At 37.0% G+C, this 19,066-nt stretch overlaps 2 protein-coding genes across 2 annotated transcripts; one reads left to right on the top strand and one right to left on the bottom strand.

The window, feature by feature from the left end:
- Positions 1-709: 709 nt before the first annotated feature.
- On the top strand, positions 710-5,532 carry LOC103967991 (far upstream element-binding protein 1). Its single transcript, XM_009381320.3, has 7 exons — positions 710-951; positions 1,705-1,778; positions 1,869-2,054; positions 2,160-2,249; positions 2,334-2,405; positions 3,534-3,650; positions 4,528-5,532. Exons 1-7 carry the CDS (start codon positions 741-743, stop codon positions 5,365-5,367), a joined length of 1,590 nt encoding a protein of 529 aa, XP_009379595.2. The 5' UTR covers positions 710-740; the 3' UTR covers positions 5,368-5,532.
- A 149-nt stretch (positions 5,533-5,681) lies between these two features.
- Positions 5,682-10,010, bottom strand: LOC103968005 (serine/threonine-protein kinase SRK2E-like). The gene is given in 8 exon segments (XM_048568563.1): positions 5,682-6,183; positions 6,366-6,464; positions 6,542-6,646; positions 7,378-7,470; positions 7,783-7,890; positions 7,893-7,994; positions 8,069-8,143; positions 9,306-10,010. Coding segments are annotated over 8 exon segments (1,050 nt in total). The 5' UTR covers positions 9,483-10,010; the 3' UTR covers positions 5,682-5,892.
- Between the last annotated feature and the right edge of the window lie 9,056 nt (positions 10,011-19,066).

The raw sequence follows: 19,066 nt of genomic DNA, 5'->3' as shown, positions 1-19,066 counted from the left end.
TCAGTAATAAAATAATGCAAATTGTTAATTAAAAAAAAAAAAAAAAAAAAAAAACCTCCCTCGTCTCCTTTATTTTTGGTATTTCTTTGAGTTCGTTAATAAATTCATGTAGTGAAACTGTGTTTGAGGCTTCAGCTTAAAATCAAATGAGGCATGAGTGAGAAATAATTTTTAGTTGCGGTAACTTTGAATGATTGATTAAATTAAAATTTTAATATAATGGTATTAACTTAATAACATAATTTTGAATAGCTGGTGTTTGGAATGATAAAATTGTAAACTATTAGCTAATAGAGAAAATACATGATTAGAAAAGGATGAGGGGTAAGAAAAATCGAAACGCCAAAGGATATTTTGAGTTGAGTATTTGGATAAGATTTAATTTTTCAGACAAAAAAAGTTGAGCGGAGACAACTGCCTCCAATGTGTATGGGTTAAAGTCCAAACCAAACCCAACTGATTAATTTATTTATTTATGTTTCGGTTTTGAGTTTACAAGAACCGAACCATAACGTGTGCATCCGCGATAGCGTAATACCGAAATTGCACATATCTGGAGACCTGTGAAGCGGTGCGTTTTACCTGGAGAGGCAACGGTCCCGATCGCGGGGTGAACCGTTAACCAATTCCTTCCCCAATTCCTTTCCTCCTTTCGTCGCTGCCCCCTTCTCTCTCTCTCTCTCTCTCTCTCTCTCTAATTTGTGGTCGAGTCATTCACCGAGTCACAGAGCTATTCCGCCATGAAAGAAGACCAAGACCAATACCGAGAAGCCGCTACCGGCGAAAAGCGAAAGCTGGAAGACAGCAGCATCAGCATCCTACTGGCCAAGCAGAAAGCTCAGGAAATCGCCGCCCGACTTGTTAGCGACGCCGAGTCAAAGCGTCCTCGACTGGAGGAGGAACATCCCTACCGCCAACCCAGCCCCGTCTACAACCCTCCTCCTTACCCTGGTACTACTTCTTTATCCCTATACTTTCTACTTTCTAGGGTTTTAGATTTTTTTTTATATTTATTTTAATATTCTATTTTAATTATTAATATATTATTATTATTATTTCTTCCATTGTTAATTGAAAATTACAAAAATTGAAAGGAAGATAATTGTAATCCCTAGCTCAATATTTTTGGAGATTTTAGGATTGAATTAAGTGTGAATGTGGGTGAAGAGGAATACCAGACCGAATATTAAGTAGCAAGGTCGTTAAAACTTTAGGTTTAGGGAATTTCAGTGATAGTGAGTACTTGGGGTTCGGGCTTCGCACTAGTTTCAGTTTTCCCTGTTATGACCCCAAAAGTTTAAGTAGTTAACTACTCTGTGTAAACACGAAATTGAAATTTCGATGTCTACACTCTGCTCCATGACTTCTTGAGATTTCGAGGAGTAATGTTGCTTCTAGATAATTGGCCTCGGTTTCCACGAGTGCTCAATGCCCTCTTGTTTACTTAGGGACCGTTGTGCACGTATCCAAATTGTTGTATTATTCTGTGGAAGGAAATGCTTAAAGTTTTCATTTTTATATTCATATGATACAGTAGTTAAAAATAAGGTATCTGCCTGTTTCTTGTAATTCATATACATGATACAGATCCTCTCCCGTTGCTTTTAGAATTCGTGGTGTTTATTTTTATACAATTATCCCTTTTTAAAGAAGTGCCTGAGACCTTTTCTGGTCTTCGCCTTTCTAACTAAAAAATTGGTCCAGTTTTTACTTCGCAATCAGGACAGTCTTATGGCTCTCCAAGCACAAGCAAGAAAATAACTATACCAAATGGGAAGGTACTTTGTTGGTTTCTTGCTGCTCGGAATTATTTCATGGCATAACACTGATGATATTTCTTTTTGTTTTTTTGGTAATTCTACCTTTAGGTTGGGGTAATTATTGGAAAACAAGGAGAAACGATAAAAAGTCTACAACTTCAGTCAGGGGCCAAAATCCAGATAACCCGGGATTCAGAAGCTGATCCTACTTCTCTTATGAGGGATGTGGACTTGACCGGTACGCCTGAGCAGATCAGTAGGGCAGAACAACTTATCAGTGATGTCCTAGCAGAGGTAAAACCTGATGTTTATATTTGTTTTGCATTGATGTTCTTGCTGTTTCATAAATCCAAAAGGTATCAGTCTCTAAAAAGGCGTTCTGATATTTTTGATGTACAGGCAGATGCAGGGGTTCCATCTACAAATCAGGGATTCAACTCAATGCAACCTGGATCAGAACAGTTTATAATGAAAGTACCCACTAATAAGGTTAGATCATTAGTAGTTATTTTTCTATATTTGATGCACATGGTAATGTACTAATGTTCATATTTGCTTTCATGATTGTCGTAGGTTGCTTTGATTATAGGCAAGGGAGGTGAGACGATCAGGACTATGCAAAGCAAGTCAGGAGCTCGTATTCAGGTGAGCACTTTCACTTTAAAGGAGGAGAGAGGGAAGGAGAGAAGGGGGTTGTTGGGGAGAGAGAGAGAGAGAGGGGGGGTGGGGGGGGGGGGGGGGGAGGACAAGTCATTGGAAGTGATATTAATATGGACTTCCACTTATACTATCTTACAAATCCATTGGCATTGGTCACATTTTATTTTCAAATTGAATTTATAACAACATTCTCAAAATAGTAAATGCAATTATGAAACTTGGTTCTTATTTGCATTCTTTACTGTGTTAAGGTCAATTTGATGTTTTCGAAAATTGAGGCTTTTTGGCCCCAATTCTAAAAATTTGGTATGGGGCCCAAGATTGCTGGTTTTTTGGGTGTGAATTGATTTACTAGATTCCAGTACTCATTTCTCTTGTATAATTTTTCTTTTTGAAACAATCCTGGAAATGATCATATGTTGTTTTAAAAAAACTGAACCTCCAATTATTCGGGGACAAGGTCCATTAAAGAAAAGTACGAAAACCATAATAAGAAATATGTAAATATGTTCGTTTTTTATCCGTGCACCCACACATATAAGCTCTACAGAAAAAGAGCTAAACCCAATGACATGAATTATGCAATACAAAAATGTGGATTGTATGTTTACATAGTGATATTTTATACTCGAAAAGAAATACAAGATAGTTGAGTTCATTTACTCCAAATACATATTCTTTTCAAAACCCTTAATTTTTAGACTTACAGAGTACCTTATTTCTTAAGTTTTGTCTTTAATTTTCATGAGATAATTAAATATAAAAAAAATATAATTGTACTGTTATTATAGCCCATGTATGACCATGGTTGAACCTTAAACCTTGACCCTCTTTCTATTTTTGCTCAATGATTGGTCTAGCTTTTAGCATTGCTTCTTTTAGTTGTAGGTTTGTATTTATGTTAAATGTTTATCTGCTATTTTTAATCCTAAAGTTGTCATATGACTTGAACCTTTCTGCATCATATTGGAGATTATGGTCTTCAGTAAAAACAGCATAGGCATTTTTGCAGGATGGCTATCGTCTCACACATGGAACAAGTCTCGCATGCTATTTCTCTCTTGTATTCTTGTATCTTATCTCCATTATATTTAAGACATAATTTTGTTTCAGGTGGTACCATTGCATCCTCCTCCTGGTGATATGTCAACTGAAAGATCAGTACATATAAATGGAACGGCAGAGCAAATTGAAGCAGCCAAAGAATTGGTCAATGAAGTAATCAGCGGGGTGAGTCATCAGTGCTTGTTGGTACCTCTTTCAGTATTCGACCTTTTTCCTTTCCTAAGTTCAATAAAAATTAAAATGCACAAACCTATAAAGAACTGGCATTTCTTTCTTTTCCAACAATTGACCTTTTAATCTGATGAACAAAATCTTGTTTGGGTTAGCAAGGTCAGATTTCCAGGAGTTTTATGGTCTTCATGAATCTCGATTTTATGCACTCCTGCCATGTTTGAAGTGAGATTTGAATCTTTGTACTTAATCTAGCAACTTTTGCCAGTTTTATGGGAAAGAAGAAAAAATAGGGTTTCATAAGAGATGGATAATTGCACAGCTTGTCAAATAGGTTTAGATGTGGTGAAAGATTGGCGACTAACTTATTGTGGTTATAAATGTGGGAGAACCCTAGAACTGATTTGTTTTGTGGTTTGAGTAATTGAGAGGTGATAAATTTTTTTGAAAGCATTCCTACCTATTGTCCGTCTTTGTTTCAAATCCCAAAGAAAGTGGTGGATAGAATTGAAATAATCACAAGTTTCCTTTGGGAGGGAATGGGGAAGGCAAAAAGGAACACTTGGTAATTCAATGATTTTTTTCTCAAGCCATACGTATGTTTGGTTGGGCTACTCATCATATTTCCATCACTTTGTACTTTATTTTTTCACTAATTTTTGCTTATAATCTTTCTTTTATATACGTGAACATATAATTGAATGTCAGATATCATGGCCTAAATTCGAACCTGGGTTTCTGGTCAACTTCTGCTCGTACTGGCTTGTCTAGCATTCGAAACATCCAGTTCCCATTACCTTTCTCATGATGTCCTTCCTCAAAACTAATCAAAATATTATCTTATTTCAACACCTTGGTTTCACTTCTGCAGAAGCATATGGTAAACTCCTCTGGAACGAATAGTTATGTCCAGCAGTCTTTCCCCCCTGGTAGTTGGGCCCCACCAGGACAGCAACAGCAGCCGCATTATGGGTACGCACAACCAGGAAGTTATGCACCTCCTGCTTCATACTACGGCAACTATCCTACACAGGTAGCAGGTTGGGATCAGTCAAACCAATTAGCCACCTCTCAACCACCTCAGGATGGTAGTGGATACAATTACTATGGACAACAACCTCAAAATCCTAGCTATAACTACAATCAGACACCTCCCGTTGCCAGCCATGGTTATGATCAGGGGTATGCTCAGCAGCCACCAAGTTATGGAGGCCAAGCTCCAATATCTGATTACCAGCAACAATATGCAACTTCAGGGTATGGACCATCTGCGGTGCCATCCATTGGGGATGCAACTGCTTCCCAAAGTACCCAGCCTTCAACTGCTTATCAAGTTCCTTACAGCCAGCCAATGGCAAACCCTCAAGCTGGGTATTGGACTCATCCAGGCAGCACAGGCCACCAACCACATCCTGGTTATTACCAAGCAGGTTATGGAGGGCAGCAGGGGGTCGAAGACCCTTCTGCCGCATCTCAGCCCGCAGCATATGGACACGGTGAGCACCATCAGCCAGACCCTTCACATTATGCCCCAGCAGTGAATCCTCCTACAAACAACGGAGAGTCACAGCATCAGCAAGAAGGCCATTCAGAGCTTCCAACCAATGGATACGAAGAGCCATCAGGTTACGGAGCTGAAAGAACCGGTGACAAGAAATCAGATGGAGAGGCGTTGGCCCCAGCAACAGAGACCGTTGGTTCTGAAAGCTGATACTATAGCTGGTAAAGGATGTCGTCTCTTACAGTTTTCCCATATGTTCTCTTGCTTTTTCTAACTTGGAATGATTTTTGATACTTGCTCTCACATGCCATCTGTGTGGCTGCAGAACATTATATTTCTAGTCATAAAATGTAGGAATATCTTGACAGCCGTTTATTATGTTCGTATGTGATGATGGTTAGCCGTCAACCCTATTTCTAGTCATAAAATGTAGGAATATCTTGACAGCCGTTTATTATGTTCGTATGTGATGATGGTTAGCCGTCAACCGGCTGTCCATGATTCGCTGTTTTCGGGATCACTAGTTTTACGTTGAATCTAATTTCGTAATATTCTCAGTTCCGGAGGTCCATGAAATATTTGTAACGGAGTGGCACCGTATGAGCTATGAAAGTAAATTTTTTTGTTGTTTGTAACAACAAAACAATACAGATGAAGTGAAGCATGCCACTAAAAAGGAGAGACAGAAACACAGGCGGAGGGCGAACCCTCCGTTGCTTCAAGACATTGTACCAATTAAATTGCATAGACTATCTCTCCGCTGCTGTCGGTGTCAATGTCGGGATCAGACTCGAGGTCCTCCTCCATGTTATCTATGTCCAGGCTGCCAGCAAGATACTGGTTGAGACTGTTGGCCCCGGCCGCAGGTATTTTAGCCTCGGCAATTATCTGCATAATCTCATCAAGGCTTTGCATGGCTTGATCCGGCTCTTCAAACTGGTTGTTCATGGTGTTTTCAACCATTAGATCTGCAGGAAGGTTCTTTAGAAACCATTTGTGGTTCCTAATCTCGGGGTTGGTTATCCTCTGTTGCACACAAAAATCGAAACAGAACATTCTTCTTTAACCCCTAATCAAATACGGGGAAGCAAGCTAATGAAGGCACAACTAGTGAAGCTTAAAGAAATATAGTATTACGCACAAATGCCGCTTGTCCGGCAATGCATTTATTGCATTAATGAAAGTATAATATGAAGAATATCACGCACCTTCTCAGGCTCAGCTGCGAAAATCCTTGATATTAGATGGCGGCACTCTGGAGATATATGAACATAGTCAGGCATAGAGTACTGGACATTCCTTATCCGCTGCACAAGAGGAAAAACCTTAGACTTAAGTATCATAGCTACCAAGTTTCGGTAGAAAATACGGTTCAAAAAGTTACATGTATTGTCTTGAGGAAGTTTTTAGGCTCCCCAGGATCTTCAAATGGGTATGCACCCACCAACATGACGTATAAGGTCACCCCACAAGACCATACATCTGCAATCTGGAAAGGTAGATCAAAACGGAGACTGTTAGTGTGATTGTGCAGAAATGTACAGTATTTATGCCACTAAAAAAATATCATTGCACAGTATAGAATCAGTTATGCAGGATCGAATTCCAACGCTGAAACTTCGTGGGAGTGGTGACTGGTGAGTAATCAAATTGCCAGCATGAAACTGTTTTATTTTTCGCTTCCCTGAAATTGCATTTGCTTCAGGTAGCAACTCCACCGAAAACAAGGATTAAACAAGCAAAAAAGGTTGGCAAATATCTAGATGTAAATTTCAGATACCCAAAGATTATAATTGTGGATTCAATACAATCTTTTCTTGCTCATCCATGGATCATGGTGTATTAGACTTCTGCCAGATGAACTCATATCTGACTCCGTGTATGAAATGGTGGACTTGTTTTGAGCTGCATGGGGTACCTACCAGACTGGGAACTGATTACGGTTGTGGTTGGAGTACTCAGAGTTTCGAGAGAGAAATGGCACAGCTTTATATGCTCAAACTATAGGATGGGAGTATATACGGTTAGACAAAACAATTAAAAGTTGTAAGCTAACTTATATTCCAGAATGTCTTAAGCTTAGTTTATTATATGCAGATATGAATAAGAAAAAAAGTGAAACAAATTAAATCAAAGTGGAACAAATATAACCAATTAACCAACAAATTATCCTACCTGACTTTAAATAGATTCATCGATGTAGATGAAAAGTACTATTACCTTTCCATCATATTCTTTCTTGAGTAACACCTCAGGTGCAATATATGCAGGGGTGCCAACGGTCGATTTTGGTTGTGAATGCAGCACCGAGGACTGGAGAATAGAGACGAGCGTAATTAGATGGATATGATAAATATAGACAGTAAAACTAGCAATGAAAGATAGCTGACGCTTAACCATTATCACAAGAGTAAAGAGGCAGACAAATTGCTGTGCAGTATCTACCAGTTAAAGAAGAACATAGAACATGCATTTTCCAAACACATTTCTGTTTTGAGTTTAATCACCAGAGATCTGTCATAATTTAGCACCGGACTCCTGCAAAATGAAGGCCTCTGTGCATGCACAGAGAGAGAGAGAGAGAGAGAGAGAGAGAGAGAGAGAGAGAGAGAGAGAGAGTAGTGCCTTTGAGTAGCCAAAGTCACATATTTTTAAACGAGGAGCTGGACTTCCATCTAACTGAAACGCCCTCGTTACTATAAACAAAATCAATGTGTTGGATTAGAATTTGGAACCTCATCCTCACTGAAACGCCCAGCGTTGCATATCCGCTCAAAGAGCTCTCCCCCAGATGCATATTCCATCACAATAGCTAGATGAGTTGGTGTTAATATTACCTAAAATTATAAAGTAACGAAACTGAGTTCCATGGTGAAATTAATGTGTGTTTAGATGTTAATATTTAACAGACCTCTTTGAACCGGACAATGTTCGGATGCCTCAACGACCTGTGGTTTATAATTTCCCTTTGTACATTTTCATCTATCTGTCAGACAAAAGCATAGACGTAGGGTAAATCAACGGTAAAAGGAGAATATTAATTGGAATTACCAAGCCCTACAACGGCCAATACAAACCATAATATGAAAGTAAAATCTTATCTTCGCATAAATGAAAAGATCTCAATCAGGCAATGTTTGCTGCTATATGATTAATTTTAAGATCAAATTCAAGATTCATTCACACTATGGATAAGAAGAACATAAAATAAAATTGTTATTAAGCGGTTTAGAAAAAAAATGCAAGCATGCGATTGTTAAAACCCATCAAGCCAAAGTCCTTCTGCTTCTGATTCACTAATGAGAACCATTAGTCTGCAGTCCTCAAATGGCATCAATGACAACAAGTCCTCCCACTCAGCAGACAATCTCCATAACAAAAAGGTAAAAAAATTCGCAGTTTAAAATTCACTGCTTATTCCTTTTCCTTGGTTTATTCAATAATTTAACAGACGGCGCGTGATTGTTTTCTTCCATCCTCCATTAAGTTGTCGAGTTCAGCTTTTCACCAAACACAGTCCTTAGCACTTGAATTTAAATCCAACTAAAAACAACTAGTTTAAAAACACTTCAGTAGGAAAAGAGTAGATAATCAACTTCGACAAACTCCCATCGAAATACTAATAAAATCCAAAAACAATTTGGGAACAATCAGAAGAGGAAACCAAACCAAACAATCAACCATAAACTAAAAAACACATCAACCTTCACCTATAAACCAAATAATTTATAAATAAAAAATGCCCAAGAAAGCAATCAACTCCTAAAATACAGAAAATTCTGAATTTGTAAGACGCCGACGTATCCCTTCACGCAACGCACAGAAAACACACAGTCTCTCTATAAATTTATCTCGCTGGTACGATTTACCCAAGTCAATCTGCTCAATTCGATTCCCATTCTTCCAACAAATGATTCAAGCCTCAAAACCCATTTCAAAAATGATATCCATATATATATATATACATATATATATATACATTACAAAAAGAGGAAAGTGTTATTGACACTTCAAAAATCTCTATCTACACACTCATCACAAGTGTATTTTTCTTTTCTAATATAAAAATTTTGGAGTTAAGAATGTGATTTTTGGAATGGTAATAACAATTTCCTAAAAAAAAGGAAGAGAAAAATTGAAAGACTAACCTTCTCACCTCGCTCTAGGTATTTCACAGCAACAAGCTCACCAGTCTGCTTGTCCCTCATAAGCCGTGCAACCCCGAAATTTCCCGACCCAATATCCCGAACCAGCTCGTACCGGTCGCTGTCGTGCATGATCGGCATGTCCATGGCTGGCCCAACTGTGAGCACAGACCGATTCATATATCTCCTCCCTCCCTCCCTCTATATACATCAACACCTTCTGAAAAACCCAAAAAACAAAAACCCAATTAAGTCCCTCCCTTTCTCTGATTCTCTCTAATGTGAGAGAGAGAGAGAGAGATGGGAAGGGCAAAGCAGTGATCAAACCAACCGAAGGGGCGGTAGTTGAGGTCAGGTGGCAGTGCCTGGACCACTGGATTGATGGGAAAAGCTGGTGGGTGGAGAAAAAGACTGAGATGTGTTCGTCCCCGTGAAGCTCCCACCCAACTCAGAAATGGGGGTTTCTCTGATTTATGTCAAAAAATTTCTGGATGTTTTAGCACACTGATTGGTGTTGCAGAGGCGTTAGGATACAGCTCGTGAATCCAACTATCTACCCTTCTCGCTCTCCTCTCTCTGAGTGTGTGTTTCCTTCAGCTCTCCTTGTGCTGTGTGTGAGAGAGAGATTGTTTTTGTTTTTGGTGGTATTTATCTGATTCCTTTTTTCGGAAAAGTATTTTCTAATTTGTGATTTTTTTACTTATGATTTTATCCATTCCACTCCAGAGTTCAAGACTCCATCAGGAGACAGATCATATCTATATCTTGTCTTAAATTCAGTGAACTTAGTGATGGGTGAATTACTTGTTTTATACCTAACATCCTCCTACTCTTGTCTCTCAGTACTATGATCTGGTAGTTAAAAGTGAGAGATTTTAAGTTCGAATCTTATGGATGACGAATTTGATATGAAATTAGGTTGTTTATTGTGTAGTTTTGCCAAACTTTCCTCCCCTTAATATAAAAATATCAATGTACTAAGAAAAAAAATCCTCCTAGTCTCTTGGGGTAGAGGTTTTTTTTTTTTTTTTTTTAATTTTTTTAATTTTTTTGTAAAAGTGGAAGATTTAACGAAAAATCTGCAGTATTATTTACTTTAAGGAAGAATAACTTTTTATTGAATTACCTTTGTACATGTGTTAAACAATATTTATAATTTTAAAGAAGAATAACTTTTTACATTAAAAAATCATGCATTTTCTTATTTACTAGCATTTTTGCATGCACGTACGCGTGTCTAAAAGACCTTTTTTTATCACATTTTTTCAAGCTACCATGACCAAACAAAATGGCGTTAATATTTAATTACACAACGTACTTCATATTTTTTCAAGCTATCATGATCAAATGAGGTCTGTTTTGATACATGAATCCAAAATGAAAGATGAACAATATGTACATACAAAAACATATTCTACTTGCGACGTGATGCTGCCATTACCAAATCATGCTCTCTTTAATCATGGTATGTTTTAATGTATCAAGCAAAAAAAGATATGAACAATATGTACATGACATAACGTCTACTTGTGATGTCAAAGTTATGCTTGCCGCCCATTTGTTTGGACTTGATGTTTCAAATTTTCATGGTTAATCTGCAAGTAATAATGATAAAATAAGAAGTTTAACTAATTAAGATGTGAATAATGCACTATAATGTACCATCATAGATATAAGGGTTGCAAGCAATTTGCATAAGCACCAACAACTTGGCACAAGTTTTTATAGATGAAAGTCATTTGACATGAAATTACAATTTGAAGAAAACAGTACAAACGTCAATTGAAATATATATTTTTAAATCACATAAAATGTTAGATTTCGTTTGCATGTATTGCAACATCAACAATTGAGACTAAAAAAAGTGCAATTAAAATTTGAAAAACTTAACAGAAACTTATCCAAAAGATACAATGGAGCACATAGAAATTAGAACATTTGAATTTATATATGGGAATGATAAAGTGTACATAAAATATTGGAGAGAAACGAAAAAATAGAATTGTGCGTGAAAATTGGGAAGTTACCGCTTGGTAGTGGACGGAAGTTTTGATCTAGTAGGAGTTGAAATTGATTAAATGGGAGCAATTCAACGGAGAGAAGATACAAGGATTCTGTAAAAGCATGAAAATAGATGACAACTAATAGTAAAGATAATAAGTCATGTGAGAAAAATTAAATACAGAGAGAAAAATAGTGAGTGAGTAAGAAACTTTTCCAAGTATCTATTTTAAACGGTATTTCACATATCATAATACAATTGGAGGAAAAATGTCAAAAATATGTGGTTAATGGGGAGATAGTAAGTTGATGTGATAAAAGTTAACTCACAAATTAAACCCTGTAGAAAATGTGACCGGGGTACGAGTAAATATAGATCGTTCTATTGCGGCAATTAAAATGGCTGTTAATCAACACAAACTAAAAAACTAAATTAAACAAACAATGAAACAATGGGGGATTCAAATGAATTATACTAAACTAAAATGAAATTAAAACAAAAGTAGCAAGTAAACTAAGTTGTGAGTGAGATATGGATGAAAGGCTAGCTAAAGATTGTCTTGCACACTTGAAACTTATGCACACAAATTGATTTTTCAATTATTTTTCTTACGAACCGTGAAATGACTGCTCCAAATTAATTGTGAACAACTTTAATTAATTCTCATATTTTTCTAAGTTCATTAAATTGAACTCAACGTCGCAACCAAATGATTCTTTTCAAGTTCCTTAACTATGAAAAGATAGAAACACATATCAAAGATCATTAAGTTTTGTGAAAATCATAAGAATTGATGAAGCATTTGTAATTATGAATGTCATCATACTCTTGCAAAGGATTTAAAGTAACTTAATCAACGTCCATTGATTTTTACTACTTGTGAGTACAAGTTCATAATAATTAGGTGAAATTCACTTATATTGTAGTATCAAATTCTAGCATGCAAACTAAGTGTGCACCCTTAATAGACATACAAAAATAAGTTATCAATAAACCATTAAAGTAAATCACATTCACATTTTATGAGACAATAACTAGATGTAATCAATTCAAATAAAACATATCTTCATAGCTTTGAATTCACCTTTAGCTAAAAAGAACTTACTTACACATATTCATCATAATTGAAAAGCAACTCATAACAAAATATTGAAACTAAATAAAACAAAGATAGAAAGAACTCTGAATTCTAGCAATAGTTGAATGTAGAGAATTATGGTAGAGGGGTGAGGCAGAGATGAGAAGGTGATGTAGGTGAAGGAATTGTCTCTTTGTGCAAGAGAGTTTGGATTATAGTAGGATTTTAGGGTCTCGTTTGGTACGCCGTATAACTCAATGGATAGGACTAATAATACAGAGCCTAGTGTTTGGTGTCCATTTGTATTACATAGTCATTGAAATAAATAATTCGGCCTCACCTATTTTATGCGGTATACGTCGACTTACTTATACTCTCCAAAAGCGATGTATTATTTAGTTGAGTACAATAGAAAAGGGTCATCTCATTGCACTCTTTGCCTCTCACGCGCACTATCTTATCTGAATTTCAGGTATGTCTTCTCTTACTCCTTCGTCTGAACCGGGTCCTTCTGTTCTTCCCAGGTTTCACCCCCTTCTTCTGTTCTTCCCTCATCTTTTTATTTTTTAGAACTTTAACAAAAAGCTTCCGATATTGTTCACTTTAACGAAAAACCACATTTTTACACTAAAAAGTCAATCCTGGTACTATTCACCTTACCCTTTATTTTGTCCTTATCGTTAAAACTCAAAGTTTTCAAGCCCTTTTCATTAGTTTTCCTTTTATTTTTCTTGCAATTCTCTTTTAATTGATTGAACCTAGTTATTGACACACCCCGATCGAGACCAGGGCGTGCTGGCCGTCACGTGAGAGTGACGTAACCATGTGCACGGTGCGGAAGCTAATAAAATAGTAATATAAATAGTACGAATAAATAAAAACTAGCATACATAAGGTAATAGAAACAAGTGCTAGCGTAAGTGAGACACAAATTCAGAGCAATAAGTCTACAGCAGTCCAAAAGAAAAATAATGCGACAACAGTACACCCGAATGTGACCCTACGCTGGTGATCGTCTGTCAGAAATGCCGGGAAAGCCCTCTGGGAAACCACCGAACCTGCTAGACAACTAGAACCTGGAGGGGCGCAAAACAAAAGCGTGAGTGGGCAAAAACAAAGCTTTTCGAAAACCATTTAATAAATAAGTTCTAACCCCTCGCCGTAAAACCTGTATACTTCCCAGAAAATAAACATATATACGTATATAAATATACCAATCATGCTCAATAATATGCCATGTCGGAACCTCATAATGAAATGCAAGTGCTTAGGTATAAATCATGTCAATAACACATAATCTGGCAGCCGGAGTCACCTAACGTGACATGTACGGCTGAATCTAGAGCTCAAATCTCAATCTCAATAACTAAACCTGCCCACGAGTCGGAACCACCTAAAGTGGTCTGTACGACAGGCCTGGGTGTAACATATAAACGCTCTAGTGCTATGATCACGTGAAGGCTGTGCGAATAATCGTGGGTCACCTACGAGTCGGAACCACCTAATGTGGTCTGTACGACAGGACTGTGCACCTAACTTGGATCCAAGCTGAGCGTGTGGTGCGGGAGGTGAACATCACGTGAAAGACTGTGCCCTACTCTGGGCGGGAGCACTAACACCGGGGGTGCAGGTTATGAGCTCTCTAAGCATCTCGAATCGCTACTGAATGTAAACATGAATAACACTTACCTGGCACTTACCTGTGCGTCCACAGCACCTGATATGCATATGTCTATATATATATATATATGCAACTACTAATGCTACCAACGATGCATGAATAACGATAATGTAATGCATGGCATATGGCAAATAACAATTCAAATTAATTTCTGGGAAAATATAAGTATATAGGTATTTACGGAAAACCAAAAGCCCACTCACTGGTATGTGGAAGGGTCGTAGCCCCCCTGCCTCGAGTGACCACGCTCGTCCTCGGGATATGTATCACCTATATGCGAAACAACTATAAAAACGTTAATTTTAAAGCACGTAACCCACCATTCGTAATAATTTCTCATACAATGCTCAAATGGGGCAAATGAATATACCAACGTGCTCTACTCCACCTCAGGATCACACCCAAATTTTTAGAAAAATTTTCCACCGCCGCACGCGCCCCCACGCTCTGGCCACGCGCAGGCACGTGCCTGGCACGCTGACGGCATCAACTGACGCCGTAGGGAATATTCCGTCAGTTTTGACAGATTCCGTCAACGGTGTCAGGAATATTCCGTCAGACTTGACGGAATATTCCGTTTCCTTCTCCGGCGCCGAAAAACTGGAAAATTTTCAAACGTTTATATCTCCTTTGTTTTTCACCCAAATTTGACAAAATTGGTACCAAAATGAAGCTTAGAACTAGGGGAACACAATTATACCACTTTTAAGGGTTAAAAACCACGAAATCTCACCTGCCAAAACAATCTAACTCTGGCCAACTTCGAAACCAGTGATCCCGACGTCCAAATCCTTCAAACGAACCACTCCGAGCCTCCTTGGGACCTCACCAAGCTTCCTACAAGCTTCAATTTCCCTAAAACGTGAAAAATCACGTGTGCATGAACAGTGTTCGAAATCGAACGTTATGGTTTCAACGTGAAAACGGTAGTGTTTTTACTTGAAAATGGTACGGTTGGACTCCCATGAGCCTCACGAGCTCGAATATGGCCTTGGTTTCCTCGATCTGTGGGTGTTTGATGGGTTTTGGGCGTGTGTCCGTACGTATATGGTGAAAGGGAAGGGAAATGGGGCTCGGGAGGATCACAGGGAAAGGGACAGAAAAATGTGGAGTATGGGAGTGTGTGTGTGGCTCCAAACATGCCAACCAAACTCAAAAACAACAAATGAACGTAAAGAAATCAAACTAGGGGCAATTTCGTCTTTTCACATGTACGTTAAAATGTTTCTGGGACGGGCTGTCACAGTTATTGTTTTCTCTCTAATTATGCAATTGTTTTCTCGCAGTTTCCATGATCTATTACCCCACCTCATAGAACACTCACTTTCCTACCTCCCTGCTCTCCTCCCTATTAATATTTTGCAGATTTCTCGCAACCACTCTCTCTCCCTCCTCCTTTCCTCCCCTCCTCCTCCTCCTCCGCCTAAATCCTCCCAACCCCCAACCCCCAACTCCCTCATCTACCCCTACCAAAAAATCCACCTCGAATTTTTATACAAAAACCCAGAATATGTATTTCTGTAAGGAGGAAAACTGATTGATTAATGATGAAAGATAATTGAATCAGCGAAATGTGGATAGTGAAAACTCAAAAGCCAGCCACCCCTACACGGATACATCCTACTTCCATTTCAGATTTGGTTTGTCGATCTTCATCCCCGCTGACCTCCGCCAACAACAACTGGGCAGGCAGCCATGGTATCCAAGTTTGTCCATCTTCGCTCCAGAATCATCCCAATTTCGATCTTTTCCTGCATAGTCAGTGTACCCCAACGCCTTTAAGTCGGCGCCAAGGGTCACCTCCGTCAAATCTAAAAATTGGTTGGTTGGGGTTGGGGTATGGTGGTGAGGGAGAGGTGAGTCGTGTATGGAGGGAGGACAGAGGGAGGGGAATGATCGATGTATTCAGGTTTTTAGATTTTTTTATTTTTATTTTTAATTTGTTTTATTTTTAAATTTTAATTTTTTAATATCCACGTGAGTACCATGTCACCAGTTAACGACAAATTTAACAGCAACTTAACGGGGGTATGAAAGTGTCCCAAAATCATGACTTTAGGTACCACTCTGGGATGAAAAAAACTTCATGTACTAAATGTTGAAAACCAAGAAACTTGAGGGTAGTAAACTGAGATTAACCAATAAAAAAAATATAAAAACAACAATTTAAATAAACATAAACAAAACTAATAATTATCCGCCATAATATATATATATATATATATATATATATATATATATATATATATATATATATATATATATATATATGGGATAGGATCAAGGGACAAATATTTTGACAAACATTTTTACACTTCCTTGTAGCTTTAAGATTTTATAACATTCAATAGTCTAGATTAAGAGTGATAGGGAGAGTTTTAAACATTAAATGACTTGGATGATAATGTGGATTATAACTAATAAAGAAAACATTAATCTAAATTAAAAATTAATATCTAATAGGATAAAATTGAAAAAACCAATAATTGAACTTTGAACCTAGCATTAAAAAAAAAGAAAAAAAAGAAAAACAAAAACATGAAAATACTGTAACCTCCATCTCCCTCTCTGCAATGCCTTGAATGAAATCTCATCTTTCATTTTATAAAAAATGAACCCTAATAAATAACAAAAAACGAATGATCTAAAAAATGAACCCTATAATATAAAAAAAAAAGAAAAAAAAAGAAAGCGCAAACGAATGAAATCAAGTTGTTTGTTTGATTCGAAAAGTAAAAAAAGTAGATAAATAATCAATGACCTAAATCGACAAAACTAAAAAGATTTTGCAAAACCTAATTTAATCACCCTACATATATGAACAATAATGTACGGTTTAGGGTTTTGTATGTTTTGCTTACGTAATGAAGATTCAAGAGACTAATAGCTTGATTCGTTGTAGAAGGCATCGAAATTTCATATCAATCCTATGAAAGTTGCAAACCTCATCGGCAAAGAGGGAGATAGAGGTTACAATACTTCGAATCAATAGAGTTCTACCTCATTTCTTGTTTGCACGCTTAAAACTAGGGTTTCTTCCTTTTTAATTTTATTTTTAATTACCTTCCATATTTTATGCTTTTTGAATTTTATTTTTATGTTTAATATTAGTTAAAATCCACTTAAGCATCCATGTCATTTAATGAATGAATATGAACCTTTGGATGTTTTGTAATCTAAAGGTTTAAAAAAAGTGTAAAAATATTCGTCACAATGTTTGTCCCTTGATCCAATCCCTATATATATATATATATGTTAATTATGTTTATAATCTTTTACTGATTACACAATTTGTAAGAAAAAAAAAATATACCTACATTTGACTTCCATTTCATCTTCCTTAATCAAGCACCAATCCTTCGTCAAAGGAATATTTTGAGGATTGTTGACCTCAAAAGCAATAAACTTTGAAAAATGGCCTTTATCCAAACTTATGCATTTTCCGATGGAATCAAATGAACAATTATGTTTTTCTATCCATTTTGGGATTCCACAACTCCGAGTTGTCCGTTGAGGTATTGCTTTTGTGATGCATATTTACAAAAATAAAACCTACATAAAAGCTGTAAACAAAGATCAATTTTCAATTTATGCATAATATTTGATAAGGTACCTCAAGTCAAGATTCAAAATACAAACTCGATTTAATAACATAATCAAAATTTAAACACAAACTGAATGTAATACAAATAATTTAAAACGTACTGGTTTCAGAATGTTGCTCCTCAAATTGTTCATCCATGGTGAATGAAGCGAGTAGGAGAAGGGGAGAAGGAGAAGGAAATAAGGAGGAAAGGAGAAGGAAATGGGGAAGGAATACATCGGGAAGGAGAAGACACTGGGGAAGGGAGAAGGCAACATCGCAAGGAAGAGATAGAGGTTTAATTACGTAGAATTGGTAGTATTGTCGATTAAAATTGACATCAATCTTTTTTTGTAAAAAATATAAAAAAAATTTATCCAACACACTTTCCTATTGCCGTCAGAAATAACCAACAACACTCTTTTCCATGTAAAGAATGGGGGGAAATATCCCACCCAAAATTCCCTCCAAAACTTTGTCACAATTTAAAAAAATAAAATAATAATTGTTTGGTTTAATAAATAATACGTATTAAATAGAATATGTTTAAAAAAAAAAAATTATTTGGTTTAATAGATAATAACCCATGTAAAATATGCGATAAAGAAACAAAAAGATAATTGTACAATGAAAATGTCATCACACAAACTAAATATTGTCTAATCAATACTTAAAAAATATAAAAAAAAATTTAGCACAAATTACTTTTCCCACTTCAAAATTTAGGCACAAATTTAACGGAGATATATATTCTATGAAACTAGTTTCAACGATTTAATTGTCAAACTTATTTGTATATTGTGATAGCCTGTCCCGAATTATTTTTATCGACGATATGAAATGTCTAATTTGCCCTTGGATGTTGAGACGTGTTATGTGTGATATGTTTTTGGTTGTGGTCCAATTCCTAGTTTTCCTAGACTTTTGGAACTATTTAGGATTTAGGTTTTATTCTTTCTTTGTTTTGGTTGGCTGCAAACTGGACCACACACATACTCACACACCCAAGCATCCTGTTGACTCTCTCTCTTTCTCTTTCTCTTGGCTTCCATCCACTGTCCGTACAAGTTGTACGGTCACTCTTTGAACTCAGCTCTCAAACCATGGATTGACGTCGAGGAGGTTGCCTTTGAGTTCCTTGCAAGCTCAGGAACCCATTGACACCTTTGGTTGGACGTGAAACCTTCGTTTTCTCGAGAAACCAAGAACCCCGATTTGGAGTACTATTCATGCACTCGTGATCGTGAAGTTTTCAAGGAGTTTTAAGGTTATAGGGAGCCTTAAAACATCTTCACAAAGCTCGGGGAGTAATTTTGAAGTGATTTGGATGTCGGGAAGCCCATGTTTAGCGAGTTACAGGTTTGGCCGGAATATCGAAGGTTTTTCAGGCAACTTTCCGTTGGTTTTAGGTCCCCCAAAG

This window comes from the organism of the source record quoted next, unplaced genomic scaffold (assembly GCF_019419815.1).
Source record: "Pyrus x bretschneideri cultivar Hongxiangsu unplaced genomic scaffold, Pyrus_bretschneideri_v1 Contig10, whole genome shotgun sequence".
Taxonomy (NCBI): domain Eukaryota; kingdom Viridiplantae; phylum Streptophyta; class Magnoliopsida; order Rosales; family Rosaceae; genus Pyrus; species Pyrus x bretschneideri.
This window is presented reverse-complemented; position numbering and strand designations above follow the sequence as displayed.

What these genes read in the sequence shown, in the direction of transcription:
- LOC103967991 (XM_009381320.3), top strand. Translation starts at nt 741, where the DNA reads ATGAAAGAAGACCAAGACCAATACCGAGAAGCCGCTACCGGCGAAAAG. An exon ending in TAACTATACCAAATGGGAAG is followed by an intron (nt 1,779 to 1,868) that starts GTACTTTGTTGG and finishes TTCTACCTTTAG; the next exon opens with GTTGGGGTAATTATTGGAAA. An exon ending in TGAAAGTACCCACTAATAAG is followed by an intron (nt 2,250 to 2,333) that starts GTTAGATCATTA and finishes TGATTGTCGTAG; the next exon opens with GTTGCTTTGATTATAGGCAA.